Source organism: Periplaneta americana, chromosome 17 (assembly GCF_040183065.1).
Source record: "Periplaneta americana isolate PAMFEO1 chromosome 17, P.americana_PAMFEO1_priV1, whole genome shotgun sequence".
Classification (NCBI taxonomy): domain Eukaryota; kingdom Metazoa; phylum Arthropoda; class Insecta; order Blattodea; family Blattidae; genus Periplaneta; species Periplaneta americana.
The window spans coordinates 58353909-58379869 of record NC_091133.1 but is presented as its reverse complement, the minus strand read 5'-3'; the positions used below and the strand labels follow the sequence as shown (position 1 = coordinate 58379869).

Sequence of the window (25961 nt, the reverse complement as noted above, 5' to 3'; positions counted from 1 at the left end):
ATAAATGATACTCGGGAAGAAATTAAACACAAAATAAATATGGGAAATGCCTGTTATTATTCGGTTGAGAAGCTATTGTCATCCAGTCTGCACAGAAAAAACTGAAAGTTGGAATTTATAAAAGTTATGTTACCGGTTGTTCTGTATGGTTGTGAAACTTTTACTCTCACTTTGAGAGAGGAACAGAAGCTAAGGGTGTTTGAGAATAAGATGCTTAGAAAAATAATTGTGGCTAAGAGGGATGAAATTACGGGAGAATGGAGAAAGTTACACAACGCAGAACTGCACGCACTGTATTCTTTCTCTGACATAATCAGACGTCTGAGATGGGCAGGGCATGTAGCACGTATGGGCGAATCAGGAAGGCATACAGAGTGTTACTTTGGGAGGCCGGAGGAGAAAAAGACCTTTGGGGAAGTTAAATGTTATGTTTTATTTAACGACGCTCGCAACTGCAGAGGTTATATCAGCGTCGCCGGATGTGCCGGAATTTTGACCCGCAGGAGTTCTTTTACATGCCAGTAAATCTACTGACATGAGCCTGTCGCATTTAAGCACACTTAAATGCCATCGACCTGGCCCGGGTCTTTGGGGAAGTCAAGACATAAATGATAGGATAATATTAAAATGGATTTGAGGGATGTGGAATATGATGGTAGAGACTGGATTAATCTTGCTCAGGATAGGGGCCGATGGTGGGTTTATGTGAGGGTGGCAATGAACCTCCGGGTTCTCTAAAAGCCATAAGTAATAATAACAGTAGTAGTAGTAGTAGTAATAATAATAATAATAATAATAATAATAATATTAGCACAACATTTAAAATACTGATAATGTATTAAATTACATAAGTAGTTACAGTGTTCATGAGTGAGATAGTTATACACAATAGAAGTAATTTATTACAGTTATATGAACATGGAACATGAAGATGGAGGAGCATTCCTCCGAAACATGTCTGGTTTTTAACCGATTTTATTAATTTTATTCAATCATTAAAAAGTGTTCATATAACTGTAATAAATTACTTCTATTGTATATAACTGATAATGTAAATTGTATACAATTTTAATAATAACCCTCTTGACAAAATTCTGCTACTTTAAACTGAATGAAAGAATTTCCACGTGTCGGATACCCGCTTCAATGCCATTTTATCTCACTGACAACTGCCGCCAGTCTCGTCGTTCATTCGGCCTGTCGGCTGTCCTTGAGAATTCTGTCTTTCGATTATCGCTTTCCTCCGGAGCTCCGCATCCTTCCGTATACTCTCACTATCACCTACGGTAGTATCGGAGATCACCGGAGGAGAACTTCATTCGTAATATTCGATTCCTCCGTCAGTAGTATTCGTCCGCTAAGCAGCACTAATGCTGGGTAACTTTCGGCGCTGGACCCTGGACTCATTCCACTAGCATGATCACCTTCATTTCACTCAGAAGCTAGATAACTATCACAGTTGATAAAGTCTCGTAAATAAACAAATTAAAAAACTGAAGCTTTCAACAACTACAAATAATGTTATCAATGTTAAAACTGAACGTGGGAATGATATGACATACGAAATTTGTCTAGAGTCCATTATCAGTGGAAGTTTTTTTTATTTTTTTATTGTTATTTTTTTTACATACCGCAAATCTACGAAACGGATCTTACAACTTTGACTACTTTTCTCCCGGAGCAAACTACGCTCCGTATTTGTTCAATATCGTAACATTTCCTATATACTGTACGTCGTATATTACGGAAAGCGCATTTATCATGAAAACTGTGTCTGAATGCATACCTTCAGAGCGTCTATACCTACTATACGATCTCTTTACTTTTCAGGAAATATCCACACAATATTGAATTTATCACAACAAATTTTATTTAGAGTAGGTTTTGCTTTGATAAATAAGAACTGCACGCATGCACGCACGCACACACACGCTAAGATGAAGTGAAGATGTTTGACGAGAGTCAAGGATAGTTTCACTATTACGGAAGGCACTGTTCAAAATCACGTGGCAATATGCCAATGTGACCCTGGCGCACAGGAAATAAAACCATGCAGACTATAAAGTAAATACGACTACAAAGGAAACATATACATCTTTCTGCGTTTCTCCGCTTCGTATGCCACTTTATGAAGGATTAAAATGCCAAGTAGGGCTGTAAACTTGTCTTATTCAATGTTTATGGAAATCATAATCTTAAAACGTGTTTACATAAAACAAGCTGTTATTACAACTTTCAGCATAGAGAAAACTTCAACATAAATAAGTAAAAAATAAATCGGAAGCGTACAATAACAATACAATCAAAGGTAATGTTTAAAAATTAAAAACTTAAAAGAGCAGACATTATTTATCACAATGCCTGAGAGTAAAATTTACTTTGAGAGAGACAAATTGAACAGAGGATGGAACTGAAATGCCCGTTGTGCAGTTATTAGTAAACACGATCACCCAATCCTAAGCCATTCGATTTTTTCTGTCAGAACAATTATTTATGACTTTGATCTATTTAAGATTAATCAATGACACATTAGAGCAATACATTGAAAAGTCATCGAACTCATAAGCAACGAAGAATTTTTAAGAACGCGTGTTTCTCTGCGACAAAGAGCAGACTCGCATGGGATTACCTAGTATTCGGCTTATAGTTGGGTGAAAACCTCAGAACAAAACTGGTAATCAGCGTAAAAGAGATTCGATTCCACACCTCAGCGCAGTCTCGGAGCGGAAATAAACTCGCTAGTCTCTGAGCTATGCTGCTGACTAGATTTTTTTCACTGGGAGTTTTTAAAGTTTGTAATAAATATTGTCTGGCAGTAAAGTAGCCTATATACTAACTTCTTAGTACAAACACGAGTCCACACCTGTGGAGTAACGGTCAACGCGTCTGGCTGCGAAACCAGGTGGCCCGGGTTCGATTCCCGGTCGGGGCAAGTTACCTGGTTGAGGTTTTTTCCGGGGTGTTCCCTCAACCCAATATGAGCAAATGCTAGGTAACTTTCGGTGTTGGACCCCGGATTCATTTCACCGGCATTATCACCTTCATCTCATTCAGACGCTAAATAACCAGAGATGTTGATAAAGCGTCGTAAAATAACCTACTGAAATAAAAAATACAAACACGTACTTCCGATTAGCAATACTGAGGAACACCTATTTTATGGATATAAAATTCGTGGAGTAATATGGCATGTTCTGCGTCTCAAACTTCAAAATCTTCTATTTTTACTGTTACACTATTATCTTTACCATTACTGTATCATTATTTTCATTACTCATTATTATTATTATTATTATTATTATTATTATTACTCCTACTACTAGCACTATCATTTAAACGGTGCATTGTTCGATGAATGGTTAAGATATTAGAATTAACTTTCCATACAGTAGGCCTACCGGTACTATACTGGTTGTGTGAAACCTATTGGCCTTCTTAACTCCGCAAAAATAAAATAAAGTAAATAAATAAATATACAATTTAAATTCCGATAAAATACAGTACTGTAATGCTTCTTTTTCAACTAAAGAAACTGTTCGTAGATGATAAAATGATATGCGATAACAAGCGATGGTGGAATGAGAAAAAGGAGTAGGATGAAAGTGTTAAGGTATAAGGAAAAATAAGATTAACGTCATATCATCATTTCTGTCATGTAATAATGATATGCAGTCAACAGAAGAGAAAGGATAATTTTATAAAGAAATAGCCGCCCTAAATATGGGTTCGACAGATCGGCCTATTAATCAATTCACAATGAATAATGATTAAAAACAATTATGTGATAATTTGGAAGAAAAAAAACATTAAGATAAGGTAAATGATAAGAAAACGTAGGAAATCATTTTCTCTCCTTATATCGAAGTTTAAAACTCCTTACACACTTGCGTTTTCAACAGCGCTTCTCAGCCGCACTGCAAGCGTTGCAATAGCGTTTTTTAGCAGTGCTTCTCAATTGCGCTCCTAAGCATACAGTAGAATCCCGATTATCCGTCACCCTATTAACCGATTGTCGGATTATCCGACTTTTTTTCTAGCTCCTATTTTCTTTTTGCTGCAGAAAAAATATGAAGTACTGTAAGTTTTGTTTCTACAGAAGATTATTACAAGCCTTTACTCTAACTACAAAGTATGTAGTAGAAATGCTTCGCTGTCGGCAACAAACATAATTACTTGTAAAATAATCACTACTTGCTGCCAAAGAAATTACCCCAAGAATTTCCACAAACGCGTGTACAATTTATTCAGTCCTTATTCCTACTATTCGAATGGACATACTGTATAACGTCTATGCAAATGTCTTTCACAATTGTCAAAGAAAACGTATTGTGTTAATTATAAAAAAAATTACAAATAATTGAGAAGTTTGGGAAAGAAGAAATTGTGGTTAATGCTGCTTCAGAGTAGAAAATTGGCGTTACAACTGTACGCGATTTAAAAAAAAAAACAAGGATAAAAAGTATAATGTACAACACGAGACTTCACGTATTCCTATCTTTCCGCAGACAATCATCAAACATCAATCCTTAGCCCTTAAGCACCCGTCGTTGACAACCGAACGTTTAATGATCCACTACATAGCACGTTAACATAAGACCACAAAGGAAATTACGAAATTGTGAATTATGCACTTATTTTATAAACATTTTTATGATACGGATTATCCGATTTTTTCGATTAACCGTTCAGTCCACCCCCTTCATTACCATGTATAATAGAGGTTCTATTGTATTGTAGTACCACACCAGCGCAGCGCTTCCATTTTGCAAGTGGCTGAGAGGAAACTAGAAGCGCTGGAGTGGCGCTACAATAACAGCCCAGTTGAAAAGAACTGCTGAAAAACGCTATTGCAGCGCAACTAAAAACCTCTGCTGAAAAACGCGTGTAAGAAGCCTGAGATACGAAAGAGCAAAAGAATAAAGTAATAGAATATGACCATACGGAATTGAATCATTGGTTAATAAAGGCGATATCAAAGTAAAATTTATGATTATTAGATTCAACAGGAAAGTTCTAGATTGCCTTAAGGAGAGATCATTTAATAAAAATAGACCATACAGGAAAAGATTCAGTGTTGACAAGATATGGAAATATACTTAATCCTGAACAATAATATACAGGATGCACTTAAAATGTGGGGACAAACTCCAGTATTCATACCAGGAGCATGCAGAAATGGTATTCACGTATGGACAAGGGAATAGGAATGGTCAGGAAGCCACACGGATCTGCTACGGAAGATTCTCTCAGAGACAGCAACAGCATATTTGCAGCAGTTTCGTCGTCTATGTGAGACGAAGCCATTTGACCAAAAGCGAGCAGAGGGCGGCTGTATCAAGTTCGTACACCTGACTTGGAAGAACATGTTCTACAAAACGTTCTGAATAACCCCCGTGTAAACTTTAGGCATATGGCCCGCCAGCGTGGTGTAAGCCGGGCCATTCTAACAGCACTTTGCAACGTGCTTACGGAGTATATCTGCAACTGAAAACGAGCGTAAACACACTGATATCATTTGTTATGACTGGTATCATAAATAACAATATGGCCATCTTATCATGGAAAACATTAGTTTGCGGACATACGTTCATATGACCTTTTTTGTTTCTTCGCCTGTTTCTTAATTGGTTTATTTTACGACGCTTTATTAACTGCAATGGTTATCTAGCACCTGAATGAAATGAAGGTGATTTTGCCAGCGAAATGAGTCCATGGTTCAGCGTCAAAAGTTACCAAGCATCTGCTATTAATGGGTGGAGGGAAAATCCTGGAAAAAAAACCTCAATCGGGTAACTTGTCCCAACTAGGAGTTGAACTCGGGCCACCTCGCTTCACGGCCAGACGTGCTAATCGTACTCCACAACGGTGAATCTGACAAGAATCACCTCCTGAAGTTTGTCCCTAAAATGTATGTTCACTCTGTATAAACCGAATAGCGAATATCACTGATGATGATGATGATGATGATGATGACGATGATGACGACGACGACGACGATGTTGATAGTAATAATAATTATACCAATAATAAAACTGTAACCAATAATTTTCTGATAATTTTCGCAAAAATGTATAATTAACTATCCTGAGACCAAAAACCACATTTGTGAAATTTGTATGTTTGTTACCTTTCACGCGATAATGGCTGCACCGGTTTCTGTGAAAATTGGTATATAAATTAAGTTGTGTCCCACTTAGAATTTTGGCTATATAGCATTCAAAATACTTTCTTCAAAAAGTGGGTTACACAGGATCCTGAATTAGATAACTCAAAATATCTTGTTTATTACTGATTTTTTAGGAGAATGTTTCATAATGAAAGCGGCTTCAAAAAGTTTCCGACAAGTTTTATTCTATGTAAAATGTTGATAGGACTGATATTTAACGTGATATATGAATTTTAAAATAATAAGTTTTATATCACTGCCACCTCAATCAGGCTAAAACAGGGACATCATGTCATTTTTACTTCAATTTTTATTGTACCTGAGATTTTGAATGTACTTCTTTCCTTCTCTCCCACCCCTTCTACTAATGAAGTTAAACCGTCTTCCACACAGAACCAAGGCCGCATATATGCAGTCAAAGTCGCCTTACGGTCATAGCAAACAGTATTGAGTTAATGAGTATAGTACGTTCCAGAAATATGATCGCGTTTTCCAGTGAAGAAAGAGCATTCATTATTGAATCATATTTTCGCACAGATACTGTGCGTCCGTTTGCTTACGTCGCATCCCGGTTTCCCCCCACCCGCTTCTACTCACCCCTCTGTAAAGGCTAGTGGGTGGCTGTCTTAGCTCTTTTCTGAAAACATTTTCTATTAGGATTTGGACGTCTACGTAATATTATACAACTGTTTAAAATAACTTGAATAAAAGAGCCTCGTTAAGTGATTAACTGTCACGTGATTTTCCCCCCTTCTACGATCCTGGGACCTAAACATTTGAACGGATAGAAGATAGCATGTCTGAGTAATTTTATTTTATCTTTTTGGATCGGGTAGAAATGAAGATTGAATTTACAGCACGTAAGGTACTATTTTATAGGGTAAGTACAGAATTATTTAAACATGAGTTACTGGTACGAAGGGCGAAATTGAAATTTGGAATTAGATACATTAGTCTACAGTGAGATAACATGCACAAAAGAGCTGAAGCCTGTATCGAAATGAACGGCCACCATTTTCAAAAATGTGTTTAAATATCCATATTATGATTATTTTTCAATTTAAATTCACTCTCTATTGTATGCTAATGCACTAAAGACAGTATAATATACACTGCATAAGGAATACGTCCGAATGGATAGCTCAGTTCGTGAATAAAAACACGTATTGTTAATACTGTACTCTATTTTTATTAAAGAAAAATCTAATGAAAATTATCAAACTCAAAATCGTGATATTTCCTAATTTGCGTAAATGGATGAACTACTTTTCTTCCCTCCTATGTCTACTAAAGTGATTTGCTTGTATTTTACGCCCGTATCATCAAACTCCGGTCGTAGAAGGGGGTAGTAAACAGTGTTTCCGGTTCTCAACCGTTAATCCCAAAAGTATAGCCAGGTTAATATTAGAAATGTTAGTAAAAATAAAATGATTTCTCGGTATAATGAAGTGGAAACAAAAGACTCAGCGTTTATATAAGTCGGTCTTGCATAACAAACGAAAGATAATACTGACTTACTATTTTATACGAATGTAATATAATGTATTATGATAGGCATATACAAATGTTTATCAATATTAATATATAAAGAGAGAGTGTTTGTGTGTTTATATGAGGTAATCTCAGAGCCTATTTAATTGACTTCGATAATTCTTCCCCATTGGATAGTGTAGTTTCTCCAGATGGACATGGCTATATGCCATTAGGATAACTCCTGAGTGAATCGAGGACTGACAATAAATGAGCCATTAGGTAGGATTAAAACATCCTTACGCACACAAAAATTGATATACTGTCTAAATATCGTATTACTTATTAGTATAGATTACGTATTTCAGTGGGGCTACTTAAACTTTATTTGGGCCACATAAAATATTAATTTTATGCATTTCAATGTATTTGTATCCACAGAACATAATCGTATTTTTACGAGTTTTGTCGTAAAATACCTGTATTTTTCCTGGATCAAAAATAAAATTCATATGATCCTGTTTTAATTATTTGCATAATTATTATAACAACAATTACGAAACATATTAAAGAAATTATCCTTGCACCAAATGTGTCCTCTCTGGACTAAAATAATAGTAGGCCTATTTTAATTATTTAAATACTATTTCAATTAAGAAATATGTTAAACGATTTATCCTTGTACCAAAAATGGATGCTCCCTGTACCAAAAGTCCTATTTCAATTATGTAATTACTTTATAGTTTCTATCTGATATTGTATGAGGTTGTTATGACTGAGATACGTATTGTTAATTGGAGGTCATAAGTGATCGAGCATATATGGACTTGCATACAATGGGGGTGGAGATCGGGATTTGGTCGGCCCACAAGTCGTGCTAAATATGTTACTTTGCTAATTAATCCAATATGGAGTGTTGTGCATTATAGAGAACTGTTACCCACTAAGTATATAACCTTCTCAGTGACCATAGCGTGTCTCTACAGTGGTGTACTAGGTATTTAAATCTGAGGTTATTTTCAGTTATTTTAAGTACTTTTTTCTACCGTGTGTGATGTGGCGTGTGGAATTTGAATTCGATTTGTGCTTCGTTCATTTTAGTTGGTAAGTATAAATTGGACATTAATAAATTCGGGTAGTATTCTCTGAAAAAGGTTCTGACCGTTAACGTTAGGCAGATAGGCCTATTGCTTTTTATATAGTACTTCAAAATGCCAAAACAAAAGTCTCAGTTACCCTGAAACACTTCTAATTCAAGACAAAACAAAATTAGGAGATTTAATAAGAGTGAGGAAGAACGGGAGATTCGTTTACGAACTACCAATGGAATCATTTCAGCGGCTCGACCAAGGAAAACTAGCATCGAACACTTCGATCGACTTGCCGATAACAGAATTCGAACTTAGCAGGCTCGAGAAAGAGAAAACAGCGCTGAACGTTCTCAGAGAATTAACGAACAACGTGAATATATTGATTTAGTTAGCTTAGTATTCCATTATGATCTAAATATTGATTATGATCATTTGAATTGTGTTCAAATAGGTGAAACGAATAAACTATACATTAAATGCAAAGCAAAAAATGTAGTAATGAGTCAAACATTATGTTGCACTCTTGGAAAAGTTGTTCCTCCTGAGATTCAAAAGCCCCCCGCAACTAAATAACTTATTTTTAGGAATACATCCCTTATCAACACACGTTTTAAATAATATAAGACATTACAACACCTTATTTCAAGTGGCATCATTTGGTGCAAAAGAAATAACTTACATGAAGTCAATTTTATGCAAACATTTAAAGTTCAAACATAGGCTTACCATTTAATTGGAAGTCTTCTTTCAACTGAGAGTAATAACTCTCAATTCTTAGAAGTATATTCTGTTTCAGTCACTGAACAATTGTCTGTTAGGTCTAACAATAATACCAAGCTTTAAAGTAGAATTTGTTGAACAACTCCAGAAAGTATTGCTTGATAATGACAGTTACATTCACAGTTTTAAATAGAAGTTTGAAAATAATTCAGGAGCAAACCATTTACAACATAATAAGCTATGATTCACTAATTACAAAGCTGTATTTGAAAATATAATAGGCCTACATTTAAGTCAATTGTTTTTTCCTAACAAGTGCAGCGGAACGCACGGATAGGGCTAGTAATAATAATATACATGCTCAAAGAATGGAGAAATGTTGCATAATGTAAGAAAAATATGCAGCTGAAAGAAAACGTTTAGAAACAGGATTTCTTTCCTCCCTAAACTCAGAACTTGAGATACAAAATCTCATCACTAAAGCCCGGATTTCTAAGTAAAATACATATTCTTTTCCACACTTTTAAAGATAAGCAGAAAGGTTATACTTCGCAAGACACACCTAGATAAGCAGTTTTAACTATGTTTGTTAGTGCTTATAAATGCTTATTTCGCAGGAAAACGTTTTTGCTTACTTATTTCACAATTCTTAATTAAAACACCATATTTTACCCAAAACTGTAATTTTAAAAGTGTTTATTTCACTCTAGCCGTCAATTATCACTGATTCCCTTTTTTATTAGCTAAGAAACAATTAACTTCAATCGAATGCGTAAGAAAGCAATATTAGAGTATGACCCAGGATGTTGTGAAATAATACTGCGTAGTTCTAATGAGGAGAAAACCTTGGGATTCCCCGCCAAAACACTGTGTCAAATTTCTAAAAAGCTTTCTGATGAAGAAACAGATATTGAAGAGGAATTCCACCGAAGAACTGTGGTGCTTTTCACATGCGCCTGTGACGTCGAAAGAACATTTTCACTTTACAAATCATTCTTCACTGACAGACGCAGGAGCTTCACACAGGAAAATCTCAGGATGACCTTCCTTGTATACTGCAACAGCCTTCAATAAAGAGTTCTAACATCATATTTCCGTGTATTCGTTTTTGCTTATTTTGGTGCTTATTTTCACCATTTTTCGTGCTTATTTTACTGTTTCCGTGTATCGTTTTTGCTTATTTTCACCATTTTCGTGCTTATTTTACTGTTGATTGTGCTTAGAAATCCGGGCTTTACTCATTACAAAATATATGCATTCAGAATGCCAGGAAAATGCAATGTGAGAGGAAGAGACTGTGAAAAGATGTTATTGTTGTTTAGTTAACTGTCTGGAGACAGGTTTGAATCTCATACGTGACATCAATACGGCATCACTTATGAGGCAACTAAGCCACGAGATAACGGGGTAGAGTGGCCAGTTCCTTTCTCCCTCCATTGCATACATCGCTGACTAATCAGACTTCAGATGTATACAAACAATAATATTGTTCTTTCTCTGACACATCGTCAAGTGAGATGTACTGCCTGATAATAGAATGTACAGTACATTTCAGCCAGTACCCCAGGAGTAATGATGGAATTAAGACATGTAAAATCGTAACAGAAAGCTATTTATCATGCAATTTTTTTTTCACGCAGGGCACATCATATTTGTGCAGGTCAACAGTGAATTGGAATGAAATGAAATTCAGAGAGGGGTGGCATTACGACCCAGCACTGCGACTTTCCAAGATCTATTGTACTAGCCCCTCAAGCTAGGCGTAATCCCAAGCCCACACCGGCAGACTACACTAAGGTTCGTTGCGTAACCAGGTTTCGAGCATGCAATTCCTCGTCTTTAGGCCACCCAGCGTTTAGAGAATGCTATAAAATGAGAACGGAATGGAGACATGTTGACGAAATTATGTAATGTCTAATGTGGGAAAAGGGACAACCCCTGAGAAAAACCCCAACTGCGAACTTGTCCGCTACAAGTGTCACTATGGATTTTCCAATGAAAAATTCCAGGTCTCACAGGGAATCGAACCCGGACCGCCTGCGTGGTAGGCTAGTCTGACCACTCAGCCATCGCAGTGGCCAGATCAACATGGAAAATAGTCGTATCAGGGTGAAGTGTCGTCATTGGGTTCATACCGACTCCCTTCAAACTTAAGTATACATATCTCCACATTAGGCACACAAAAAAAATTAGCTACCCATATTAACTGTACGGGTACGGAAACTTACTTTAGGATTTCGCACGTACTAAGACACAAAGGCGCGTACTTGGAGAGATTGAGATGCCATCATCGTCCGTGAATGACTACGCAGTCGCGTAACATGCGAGATGACAATCACGCTTCGCCAGTTGCGTGAATACTTTCTACTCACGTTCGGAAACTATCAATTTTTCGTTAATGTTATTCAGACTTCGATTTCACAACCTTATAATCAGTATAGGGAGTTAATTGCCCATATTTTTGTAATTAAAACCACGAACAAATTTTCGCCGTTTGTAGACAAAAACTTTAATTACTAATAATACGATACAGTGCGAGTGAAACGCGCTGCGTTCCGCATCACATCTTCCATAATAACTCTTTAAATTATAACACTTAGGTATACACTACGTATACGCACATTAACAACACAAAGTAAACACACTTGAATATGCACACATGTCTATGTGAAATAATACCTAAGACACATATGTATGTTGTAATATTTACTTCAAACTTACACTTCGAACACTTATAAGAAGACCTACCATCTATTTAAAATTTCAATACTATTGAAATAATAATCATGGTCTCAGATATCTCCAAATTATAACACCTTCCTTGCTATTGCAGTTATGGTCCTTGTAAGGCTTAGTTCCAAATCTGAACTTGCGGTACATTATCCGGACACAGTGAAATTTTAGGAATTTGTGGACAAAACGACTCCATAGGATAATAATGAACAAATCCATGGCCGGAGCCATATCAGAATCTACGAATGTTCACCGTCAAAGTTGCGTATTAACCGTTGTGAACAGTAGTGGCAAAAAGAACCGGACCGACCCTTGTAGCTGATTTCAGAGCCTTGTTCACTCCAGAGCACGATAGACTGGTAACTAAGACTTTCGTGATTCGAATCCTGCCTGGGAAGGAAACTTTTTTTTGTTCCTTATTCAGATTTATTCCCAATACACTGCAGCCCGAATCTTATTGTGTTTACCACTCCTATTCTGTGAATGATTGGGTAGCCGAACGGCCGCGCACTTATACAAGTACAGCACGTCGCACCGTGAATTTACCCGGGCTATGGTATGAATGATAATTATGTGAATGAATGATGTCAAAATGAGTCCGATGTTCAACGCCGAAAGTTACCCAACAATTCTGCTTCAATTGGTTGAGGGAAAACCCCGGAAAACCCCACAACCAAGTTCGTTTCATGGTCAGACGCGCTAACCGTTACTCCACAGCGGTGGACTATCTCATACATTAATTCGCTTTCCTAAGTTATGCTGAGATTTACTGAAGTGTTTATTATTATTATTATTATTATTATTATTATTATTATTATTATTATTATTATTATTAAAAACGATCTGTTGTTTAGTCACGTGTCCCAAGACAGGTCTGAACCTCACAAGTGATACCAACAAGGCACCTCTTATGAGGCAACTAGGCCAGGAGATAATCGGGTAGGATGGCCAATTCCATTCCTCCTCCATTGCATACATCGCCTACTAGCTACATATTACACTAATTAGACTTCTGAAGTATACAATTCCTCTGACACATATCGTCAAGTGAGATGTATTGCCTGATAATAGATGCACGTATCGGCCAGAACTTCAGAGGTGTAAAAAGGATATTCCCTACTAAATTCCCATCTTCCGTATTTCATCTCTCGTAGGTTGACCTCTCTACATCCGCTCTGTGATTGTGAAGATTTTATTTATTTATTTATTCATTCGTTCATTTATTCATTCATTTATTCGTTTATTTATTTATTTTAGTTTCCCTCTTTTAAAATACATATGACTATTTTCCTTTCACTTCAGTCAATCAATGAATCAATCCTATTACAGGCCAGATCGGCCCAGAGGGTTGAGGGAGGTAAGGCTTCCATCTTTACAGACAATCGGCATTAATGACAGTAGGATGTCAGTCCTACGTCCCTGCAGCCTTTATCCCAAAGGAAATGACCCTGATACCCATTTTCCTTTGAGGCTAAATAAACTCAGGGCCATAGTACGGCCAGAAGGATTAAATCAATGGAGAATTTCACTTCAGAAATTAAATTTAATTTATTTTTATTACATTCTCGTTTATAATTTCTATCAATATGCATTATTTTTAACAATAAAATTTTATTTAAACAGTTATACGTTTCTCTTCTAAGTTTATGAATATTTCTGAAATGTGTCAGATTGGTTACAGTTTTTGGAAAGGAGCTTTTCTTAAGGCTAAAAAGCCGGCAAGATTAAAAATACAAATTAAAATTTTTAGTTACTCAATAATACATACCAGTATTGCAGAGTTATTACCGTATGAGTAGCTATATTTAGTGGATTAAATTAACAACAAAGTAATAACGTTTGAAACGAATTAAAATCAACATTAATAGACAAATTCTATTTCAAACAGGATGTTCACCTCAATACTGAACTTCGCAATTTAATTTATCATCAGAGTAAGTCTTATAATGCTACAATAAAATAATAACGCCGTTATCTAATCGTTAATCTATTTCCACGAGCATAAATTAACCGATTACAGTAATTTTAATTAATGACTTGCTCACCACACTGCTACATAGTCGCGCTACTTACGTGTAATGGTAGTTACAAATTTTAATAAGACAATAAGCATCCCATCCAGCGTGACTGAATGTGTATCTCTGTATCATAAGCAATGATCATGTGTTATGTTGACACGATGATGTCCCGCCATATCTGGATATCTTGTTTGCTTCAAAATCATCACAAAAGTGAGAAATACACTACGCAAAAGTTTTAGCCCTAAAGGTATTGAGGGTTGTAATTTTATTTTAATAGTAATATTTCTTTTTCTTGACACTTCAATCTCAAATGTATCTATTTATTTATTTACTTATTCTAGCGGAGTGAAAGCCAGTAAGTCTTCTCTTCCACACCACCACAAATACAAATGCAAGTTAAAATGGAGACAAAGAACTAAAAATAAACGAACAATTGATCTACAACAATAATGACAGAATTTAAGTGACATAATCCACAAAATAAGTAATGACAGCTTAATCAGAACTGTTAGATTTACATACTAGCAAATCAGAGATAAAAAGACTTAATAATATACAACACAATTTAATTATGAAAATTGATTAGACTGAAATACAAAGCATCATATCTAGCAACTTATTTAAACCCGAGTTCATGCAATGAAACACCTCTTTCTAATTTAATTTTAAATTGTGATAATGTCCGGCAATCCCCGACGTCATTAAGAAATGAATTCCAGAGACTTCCACAGAATGAAGATAAGTTTATTAATCACCAACTTATTAAAAATAAAAATATGGTCTCTTAAACTAATTCATATTAAACCAGCAATTACTTCCGATGATTGTAATTCGTTAAAAAAAATACTCATTTTTATGTTCACGTTTTAAATATTATGGAGCATAAAATTAACGCTAGAATTGCAAGATACGACGATTTACGTATTTCACACCAACATCAGTGATTTCTGCTTTATTACCCGAAAAAAATTTAATTCATGTAAATACCACTGTTTAAGTCACGTGGTTCACAGCTGTGCAAACACTAATGGGTAGCAGTCTGCAATGAAGCCATAAATAATTGCAGCACAGTCTCAATATCAGCACTAAGTTCTAAATAAAATGTCTCTACTATTTCATGGCGTAAATATCAAAGAAGTTTAGAGCCTTAAGAGAAGATTAAGGGCGTTGATTTACGAGGGTGAACAAACATGTCAAAGCATGTGGTCATTTAGGGTTTAGTTTTTACATGTTAAAAACATTAATGTGAAAACTTCTCAATACAACTCTGAAACTCAAAATTACTTAAACTGATAATATATTTCACTGAACAGTTATTCCAATTACAATTCTTACATGTATGCATGCACAGATGAACGTATGAAATTTAGGACACTGATAAGAGTTCTCTCAGAGAGGAATACATAGTTTGTTGCAAGAGTTAACAAATAAGCCAAATTTTGAAGACACATTACATGCATTGGTATTTATGAGTCCGACCTATATAGTTAAATTAAATCATGTATTATGAATCCAAACAAGCAAATTAACTTCCTTTTACAAACAATAAGTTCATTTCTAATAACAGAATTAGAACACATTTTCGGTATTAGGGTTGCTGAAAACATTTCCGCGAAATTTTCGAAATAACTTCTTGCAGCATCCAATACATTATCTCTATATTTCGTACAATGATAAAAAAATATTATTGTAGCCTACACTAAACAATAATAAAGTGAAAAATAATTAAATAAAATGCAATTTCGAAGATTTGGACTCGATCTCTTACACATATTAATTTACATCATAATCTGCTGTACAAAGAATCGTCCAGATGACTTAGCTATAGAAGATGACGCAGCCGTATCAGAAGACGAAAAAGATTTTCTATTCTAAGGGTAGAAGTTGAACTAGCACTTAGGGAAATGAAGAATGGCAAAACAACAGGAGTTGATGGAATCCTCAATGTATTAGTGAAATGCTTGGGTCGAAACAAGAAGGAAATTTTACCATTATACATCGAAATGTATGAGAAAGACGAATGGTCTAAAGATTTCACAACAGAGACAGTGTTGCTGCCAATACCGAGGAAAACTAATACTAAGAAATGTAACGAGTTCAGGACTATCAGCCTGATATCAACTCAGTGAAGATTCTCCTGCGAACACTGAATCGAGGTAAACTTGCGAATTCTAAATGATACAGTGGAACAAGTAGACAGCTTCAAATACTTGGGGTGTACCGATAGTAACGAAAGGTCTACGATGAGGTATGATTTTATTTATTATTTCAGAAGTATTCTTCTTCATTTCATTTTTCTGGGCATTCTTTCATAGAAGCTTATCTCCAACTATTGATATTGGTTCCTTATGACCCCCTATAGGAATTTACCCTTTCAATCCACTACAGATTCCACTATTAAATACAGCTATTAATAATATGAGCTGCTGCCAGGAAGTCAAAAGAAGGATACCAATGGTAAAGAAGCTTTTAATAGAAAAAGGAATATCTGCGAACCTCTGGAAAAAAAAAAAAAAAAACTAAGGAAGAGATTAGTGAACTGTTCTGTGTGGAGTCAGGCATTGTATGGGGCAGAAACAAGAACATTACGACGAAGTGAAGTGAAACAGCTGGAAGCATTTGAAATGTTAATATGGAGAAGAATGGAGTGTGTGATGTGCACAGAATAAGAAATGATGTGTGCTAGGAAGAGTAGGTGAAGAAAGAATAATTCTGAAACTTGTCAGGAAGAGAAAAAGAAACTGACTGGGCCTGTGCCTAAGAAGTAACTGACTACTGAAGGATACACTGGAAGGAAGGAATGGTGAATGGAAGAAAAGTTTGAGGCAGAAGAAGATATCAGATGACAGACAACATTAAGATACATGGATCATATACAGAGACTAAGAGGAAAGCAGAAAATAGGAAAGACTGAAGAATGCTAGGTTCGCAGTGAAAGACCTATCCATGGGCAGAACACTATGAATGAATGAAACTGCTGTGAAAGAGAGCTCTAACTGATGGATAGTCATGAACTGTAAAACAGTGTTTAAAACTAATTTTATCGTAAAAATTCTAACAATCTATATCAATAACCTCGTAGTTGAGTCTACTCTTCAAACTAAGTTTATAACGCAAATCTGGCTTTCAGGTAAAGCTCCCTGTGAAGCAGAGTTGAATAATTTCAAGGGAAAAATTGTTCCGGAGCCAGGTATTGATCCTGGGACCCTTTGCTTAGCGCACAAATGCTCTGGCACCTCGTCAGCCCACTTGAGTTGTGTGGATATAAAGGGAAAAATTGGGATGGTGTCGGGTGTAGTTCCTGGGTAGCTCAGTCAGTAGAGCATTTGTGCACTAAGCTAAGGGTCCTGGAATCGATACCCGGCCCCGGTACAATTTTTTCCCTTGAAATTAAGTTTATAACGGTTTCATTGAAAATGTTATGCACGTACTTCACAACTCGTTTCAAAGAAAATTATTCAAACTGTGATACATATCTGAAACAAAACAATAAAATGAACATAAATGATCAATTTTTATAAGTTTTCAGCTGGACAATAATTTATTTCTTTCTGATATATTTGTAGCTCATGTAATTGGTCTGATACAAAGCCTCTTCTTGTTCCAGAGTCCACAATATGCTATAGTGTGTTAGCAAGACTGAGCATTTGGCTTATGGTGTGAGGTGATGCAGAGTTCATAAAATTCCGTTTTTGTCTAAAATAAATTTTAATCGAATATGTTGAGATCTCAACCCAGATTCCAGGCATCGAAAGACAAAATAGAACATTCATCTTCGTAGTTAATCACTGTTGGTGCAACTATTTATTCTCCTGCATTTTACAAGTTTCAAAGTGATAAATTTACGTTGTGAATGTTTATATCCTAGGTGCTTCAAAGCGTGAACCTAACAACAGAGACAACACAATTCTCTCGTGAATTCACTCATGAATTAGTTTACCATCTTCAAAATAAGCAGCATTAATTCTTATACTGCCTTCATAAACTCTATTGCAATTCTGCTATTGAACGTGAAAATTAATAAACAAATGTTTTCATTGTTCTGTACTCGCACTCAACAGATTCAATATAATTATTTGAATGGTACCAATGTAAATTCAATTTTATCTTCATTATACAGAGTGTCTCACGTTGTCAGCAGCTATCAACTTCGTGTTTGTCGATTTATTTGTGCCATATCATTTTTTACATTTATATTTATGACGAAACTTACTTCAGTACTGGGGTTACTGGTTAACATGTATCAATGAATCATGCACGAACAAACATTACATCTTATGACACAAATTTACATCAAGACATGAAAGGAAAAGTGTATTAACAGACTCAACATTAAGTGAAAATATTGTTCTTCCGTTATTTAAATTAATGTTACTCAAAAAAGGTGTATCTTAGACTTTCTAATTGCTAATGACGTATGTACGTTATAAACTCACAAATGTTTCGAAGTTTGAATCTTTCTTCATCTTCTGGTGAACAAAGATCTGAAAGGGTAACTTGTTACGATAATTAAAAAAATGCATAAAATAAAATCCTACCTAAGTAGCCACTGTGTAATATGCAACGAACAAGACACAGTCATAAATAAGGACCATCTTCAAGAATGCAAAAACTAAATAAAGGTGCCAGAAGACAAATTAAGTAAATCTTCAGTCCAACCAACTATATTTAAAAAAACTACGAGATCAAAAAAAAATTATTACGTGGGAAAAAAAAATTATTACGTGGGAAAAAAAAAAAGAAAGAATTATCAGGTAAAACAAAACTGAAAAGATGTATGGAATAGGGCATCAAAATACAATGGAAGTAAAAAAGTAGCTGACCGTCAACCATCAAAATAATATAAAACATAGCATATGTAAATCGTAAAAAAAAAAAGAACAATTACAGATTTTTCTGCCATTAGCTGCTCAATAAGATTAACAAAAGACGAAGTTATTCAACCACATGTTTCATTCAAAGCTCAGTGACTTCGTTTACAAAAGGTGCCAGGAAGGTTGGACCAGGCTGGCTTAATTGGATATCTGAACAGGCCATGTTTCAGTTCTTTATACCGTGTGACACAAAAGTCACTTGGGGAAAACAATTATCATTCCTGAAGTGATAAATATAGACCCAACAAATTATTTTCTTTGGAACAAATCTCTTAGTGATCACATTCTACCATAAAGCACAACATTATTACATTACATTATCCTAACATGAGCTGCTGTCAAGAAGTCAAAAGAAGGACAGCAATTGCAAAGGAAACTTTTAATAGAAAAAGGAATAGCTGCGAACCTCTCGAAAAAAGAACTAAGGAGACTAGTGAAGAGCTTTGTGTGGAGTGTGGCATTGTATGGGGGCAGCAGAAACATGGACATTACGATAAAGTGAAGAGAAACGAATGAAAGCATTTGAAATGTGGACATAGAGAAGAATGGAGCATATAAAATGGACAGACAGAATAAGAAATGAAGCTATACTAGGAAGACTGGATGAAGAAAGAATAATGCTGAAATTTGTCAGGAAGAGAAAAAGAAATTAACTGGATCACTAGCTAAGAAGAAACTGCCTACTGAATGAAACACTGGAAGGAATGGTGAATGAAAGAAAGTTCGGAGCAGAAGAAATCAGATGATAGACAGTAATAAAAGATACATGGATCGCAAAGCAGAAACTTAAGAAGAAGGCAGAAAATAGTAAAGATTTGAAAATGCTGAGTTTGAAGTGAAAGACCTGCTCTTGGGCAAAACATTATGAATGAATGAACCCTTGAGTAAACATGACTAAATCTGTATGTAAATATTACTATTTTTTTATTTTACGATGCTCTATCAATTGCTATGATTATCTAGCATCTGAGTGAGATAAAGATGATAATGACAACAAAATAAGTCCAAGGTCCAATGTCGAAAGTTACCCAGCATTTGCTCTTAATAGGTTGAGAAAAACCCTGGAAATAACCTCGACCAGGATTTGAACCCGGGCCCACTCGTTTCACAGCCAGATGTGCTAATTGTTATTCCACAGTGGTGGACCAAGATTACTGTAAAACTGCACAGTGCACTATCTCAAATATTCAAAGTGTGTTCCATTTACTTGAAAATCAGTTATTGCCTCACTCGATCCTGACATTTCTTAGGCACTCTTAAAAGTGTTGCTTGTGGAATGTGTTGATAATATGGGTGATTCATTGTTTCAATTCATCTATATAGATGAAAGCTATCTGAAAAAACATGCTGCTTTACATATACTCAAAGGAAAAAAAATCTAAAGATGTGAGGTCTGGGGACAGTGGAGGCCATGACTGAGATCCACCTCTTCCAAAGCAGTGCACACTAAACATGTTATTTAATGTCAGCATAATGTGCTATGCCCCCATATAGCTGAAATTACATTCTCATTGGGATCGATGTTATCCGGCTAATTGGCTATGGTTTGTTGAAGCTGTTGTTACCATATGTTTCGTCTGCTACTCCGGAAGATATCTGTGTGGCACATGGGAGCGCAAAGATCTCCTTAGTGTGCTGGGACTGGTTGCCTTATAGTATTTAAGATCAGGATGGATCAAGGCTCACCATTGTCGCCACAGTCCGCACCGGTGGTCGGAGTGTTGTGATTGGCTACCATCATGTTCGGCTGTTGGAAGAATGGCTTAATGCGTGTGTTTCTCAGGGCCAGGTACCATGCTTGATTAACTTTAAAGTCTTCTTCCTTCCGATTGAAGTTGTTCTTGTGCTTGTAGACTTCAATGGTCTATCTATGTAATCTGGCATAGAAGTATGGAATGCTGCTCAGGATGTCAATGTCCTCGAACCTGATGTTGTGCTCCCCCTCTTGATACACGTGTTCAGCTACTGCTGACTTATCTATGTGGCCTAGGTGGCAGTTTCTTCTGTGTTCAGTAATCCAGGTCCTGAAACTACATTGAGTCGTCCCTATGTATATACTGACAAGCAAACATTCTGATGGGGGCAGATAAAAAAGTTAAATTTTTTTCTTCCACCATGTTAATAATGTCAAAAGAATTGCTTATACAAATTTTGGCCATTCGAGCGCAATTACGAGGTTGTCCAGAAAGTGATTTTCCCTGGGGCCGTTTACAGAAAAAAGCACAATTTCATGGAAAGATTAATTGAAAGAGATACAGCAGTGTTTGCAATATTTGTCAACATATCCCCCACTGGAATTGAGACATTTGTATCCTTGTGTTGTAAAAGTCAGAGATCGGACCCAGCATTTGACAGCACCTCTCTGCTGATCCCATGATATGACATATGTCTCAATTCTGGTGGGACTATGTTGAAAAATAGCTCAACAATTGCTGTGTTTGTTCCAAAAAATTTTCCTTATGAAATTGTGATTTCTTTCAGTTAACGGTCCCTGGCAAAAAAAAAATAACTTTATCTGCCCCCATCAGAATGTTTGCTTGTGAGCTACAAGAGCACAGAATTCTATATACTCCAGTAGTCGATATCGGTCATGATTGTCCTTGACCGAACGTAACCAACTGCGCATCTGTTTCATTGGAAGGAAGACTGTCTCTACATCGTATTGTTTTAGTGGCTTACTGATGCGATCTGTAACCTGTTTAAAGGAAGAACCACCATGCCTCTCTTGGTATGGCCTTGACTCGAATTGAGTGGTGTATGCCTTCTAGGTTTCAAGGCTTTTCTGATCTCTCTTGTGGTATAGCCATTAGCCTCCATAGACATAAGATGGCCGATTTCTTGATCAAGGTGTTGTGGATCGAAAATTCGCTTGACTCAGTTGAACAAATTTTTCATCATTGCCCACTTCTGTCTGGTGTGATGGTTAGAGTCTTTGTGTAAATAGCGATCTGTGTGCGTGGGTTTCCTGTAAACTTTGTGACCGAGGAAACCATTCTCCTTTCTGCTGACTAATACATCCATGAAGGGCAACTGATCATCATTCTCTGTTTCCATAGTGAATTGGATCTGTTTAGGATGGCTGTTGAGGTGAATTAAGAAGTCCTTCAAGGCTTGTCTTCCATGGTTCCAGATCACGAACGTGTCGTCATGTATTTAAACCAGCAGGCAGGTTTAAGTACCGCAGATTTCAAGGTTGCTTCTTCAAAGAATTCCATATAGAAATTGGCGATAACAAGGCTAAGCAGGCTCCCCATAGCCACTCCACCTGTCTGTAGAAAACCTGATTCCATTGGAAATACGTGGTTATCAACACGTGGCAGAACAGAGCCACAAAGTTCTCTTTTTCGGACTATTATTATTTTTTTCCAGTTCGAACTATTTTTCATATGAAATGCCGCAAAAACATCAATGTATACCATCCAACCAATTTTCATTAAAGTAACTATCCAAAAAAAAAAAAAAAAAAAAAAAAAATCAAGAAGTCTAATTATCTTCTGCTCTTATTAAAAGTTCATATTTATGCCACAATTAATTACATTAATTTCCAATAATTGAATATCCCCCAGAATAAGGGTTCCCCTATGTACTTAGATCCTTATTCCAAGGAGGGGGGGGGGAGATATTAAAAAATACAGCACGAATTTCCAATATAATTCTTATCAATAGTGAGACTATTATTAACTGTATTCTGGATGTATGGTCCCAGAATTAGTATATCAGAGAAGTCTGCATTTTACACTAATTTATATTTTTATACACTGCCTAACAAGCACACAAATAGAGAATATATGTTATCCAAATTCTGAAAGTCTGACAATCTGCATATTTATATCATTTTTTCATCGCTTACCACTATATTAAAATTAGTATTTTTTTAATAATCATCTCTGTCTTGTCAGTTCTCAGGATAGGCCACTTGTCAGTTTTCTCTTTTCTATTACTTTCCTTTTCATTTGTTACACTTTGCTAATTTCTGCCAAGAGAATTTCTTTGGAATAAAGTTTACCTCCCAGAAATGTTTTCCTCCAAAATGACAAATGTCACTCAAAATGGTTGGTCACTACATGTAGAATATTATTATTATTATCATTATTATTATTAGGTTATTTTACAATGCTTTATCAACATCTTAGGTTATTTAGTGTCTGAATGAGATCAAGGTGATAATGCTGGTGAAATGAGTCCGGGGTCCAGCACTGATAGTTACCCAGCATTTGCTTGTATTGGGTTGAGAGAAAACCTCAGAAAAAACCTCAACCAGGTAACTTGCCCCAACCGGGAATCGAATCCGGGCCACCTGGTTTCGCGGCCAGACGCGCTAATCGTTACTGCACAGGTGTGGACTACATATTGTACAAGTTCTATATAAATATAAGATAAAAGTCTATCAATTTTATCAGAGTTCCTACTTCTGAGCATTTTGATTTATTCTTGCCAATCTCATTCCACTGTGACTACATTCAAGTATTTATTTTATTTCGCTAACAAATAGTTCTCAGCATTAAAAAATGATACTTCATGAGGAAAAATAATAAAAGGTGTTTACATAGATTTGTTATATATAATACCTGTGTATTAATATACTGAAGCTTTAAAACATAGGCCTATTTAGGGTTCACTTAGATTTTACTACAGATTGACAAATTTATTTTGTATTATTATCTGGCATTATACAGAGTGTTCCGAAATTCGTGCACATGGGCTACATTGTGTGAATACTGCATGGAAATGGAGACGAAAATGTGAGTGGCAAAATTTCTTGGGAATAATTTTTAACTGAACAATTGGACAACTCTGTATAAAATAGAATGTCTTATTAGTCTACTGCAATGTAATGTTTACTGTGTGTGTCAATGTAACTAACCAGGAATAAAATGACAAAAAAAAATAGAAAAAAATACTACGAAGTTACGAAGGAACATACTGCAACTCAGAAATAATTCGTATCTTAAAGAAAGATAATTAAAATAAAACTAAAAAATAATAAAAAAAACCAGGAAGGTGATTTGAATCATGAACATTTAGTTTTAAAGTAATGTGTGAATAGCATGAGTTATGATTACAGAAGTAGTATTGCAAAATACAGTGTTGCCACATTGTGCAATTAAAATTCTTTGGGCAAAATTTTGTCACAAACATTTTCTCTTAATTTTCATCCAAGACTCATACTATGTTGTCCGTGTGTGCGAATTTTGGGACATTCTGTAGTTTACTACAATTCAATATCAGTGGCTTATGGTTAAATGCTATTTTCACTATTCTAATTTAAATAAAGACACAATAAAAACGTACAAATGATAATTAAATAAGCAGCTATTATATATTGCTTGAATGTACAAACTTCTAACAAATAATATTAATTGCATTCTGACAGCTTTCATTTACTTACAACTTAATAGAATCATTAGACGAAAGAGAACACAACCACACATCAAAATTGTATGTATCTTATTATGTCTCATCGTCTGAAAATGCTGCTATAATGTGATTAATGTGCAAGTGTAATGATAAAAAATTGTTATCAGAAAACAGAGTGGTTGATAACCAAAAAAAGTAAATAATATTGTTTTGGTAAGCCACAATTTATAGGGTGCGTAGCATGAATAATTCAGTAACTAAATAATAAAGGCAAAAAATTCTACTATTTCAGCATGAGCTACAATGTCTAAGTTGTACATGTATAGGTATATTTAAATGCTTGTAATAGAAATTATATTTTAAAGGTGGTCCGTTATCAATGCTTTTCTGCATTTTACATGAGTTTCTTTTAAATATATGAAAATATATTTAAACATTATAATAAACAATAATGATTGTATGAACTAATGAATCTAACACTGCCTTTCTTTTCTCAAAAACTCACAAGAATTTGCACAATTAGCAAAGATAAATCAATCTCTGAATGTGTATGATATAAAAGATAATGGAAGAAATATATCACATAGTCTTGTAACTGTAAGAGTTAATTTGAATTAAGTATTAATAACAATTTACATCATAAACTATAATTTTACTTTTCTACACTTTCATTTGTTGTAACTAATTTTAACTGCAATGTAATGGAAGAAAGTTTCAATTAGTTAATAAGTTTGATGGCGATCTATGATTACTAATTCTTTAAATTGAAATAAACTTTAAGAATAATTTCCCATTGGAATAGAAATGACTCAATATGTTGAAGCAATTTATACAATAGCCAAGCTTCATACAGTGTCGACAGTAAAAGCGTTTTTGGCAACGTGAAACATGAATATCGTGCAACATCTAGTATGGGCAAATAGCAGGCAAAGTACAGCACACCATTTACCCCTACCTTCAAATCTACCGAGTTACTGCCTATGTGGTTCACATTGGGCAGCGACCCGCCTCGGTAGGAGCCAAGAGATTGGTTAATGAGAAGATGCTGCTTAGGCACCTAGAACACAAGAGCACACACAACTACTGAAAAGCACAAGCCCAATGCAAAGGCAGAAGGATCCCAACTAACATTAGCCAAGATGCAATATAAACCCTCTGTCCTCTACATTATACACTTAGGCATCCAGAATCAGATGTGAACAGCAACAAGATCTAGAAGATACCAAAACAGGGCTTAATTTCTAAAGGTATGGGAACTGGAACAAGCCGTACACCTTGAACCAAAAGCCAATACTGAATTACAACATGCATGACAATTTCAAATCTCATATTGGTGCAAAGAAAAAATCAATTCTGGGCGAAATATTAATTTCTCATGCAGTTACTATTTATTTATTTTCATTCCAAATTGTTCCCAGATGAAATTAAGCTCTGAAGAAGAATAGAAAATTATATTACATAAAACCTACTAACCAGAATAATTATAAATGGCATAACAGTTGACAATAAAAGCAAGAAAATACAACTG

General features: G+C 35.4%; 1 protein-coding gene across 5 annotated transcripts in view; it reads right to left on the bottom strand.

The window, feature by feature from the left end:
• Positions 1–25961, bottom strand: part of Crtc (CREB-regulated transcription coactivator) — a 208639-nt gene that overhangs the window by 158883 nt on the left and 23795 nt on the right. For 4 of the 5 annotated variants that reach the window (XM_069815536.1, XM_069815535.1, XM_069815533.1 and 1 more), the window contains exon 2: positions 25389–25490. The exons of the other annotated variant lie outside the window; for it this stretch is intronic. In XM_069815536.1, the coding sequence (XP_069671637.1) occupies positions 25389–25490 (102 nt within the window). The remainder of the gene's footprint in view (positions 1–25388; positions 25491–25961) is intronic. 5 annotated transcript variants of the gene reach the window in all.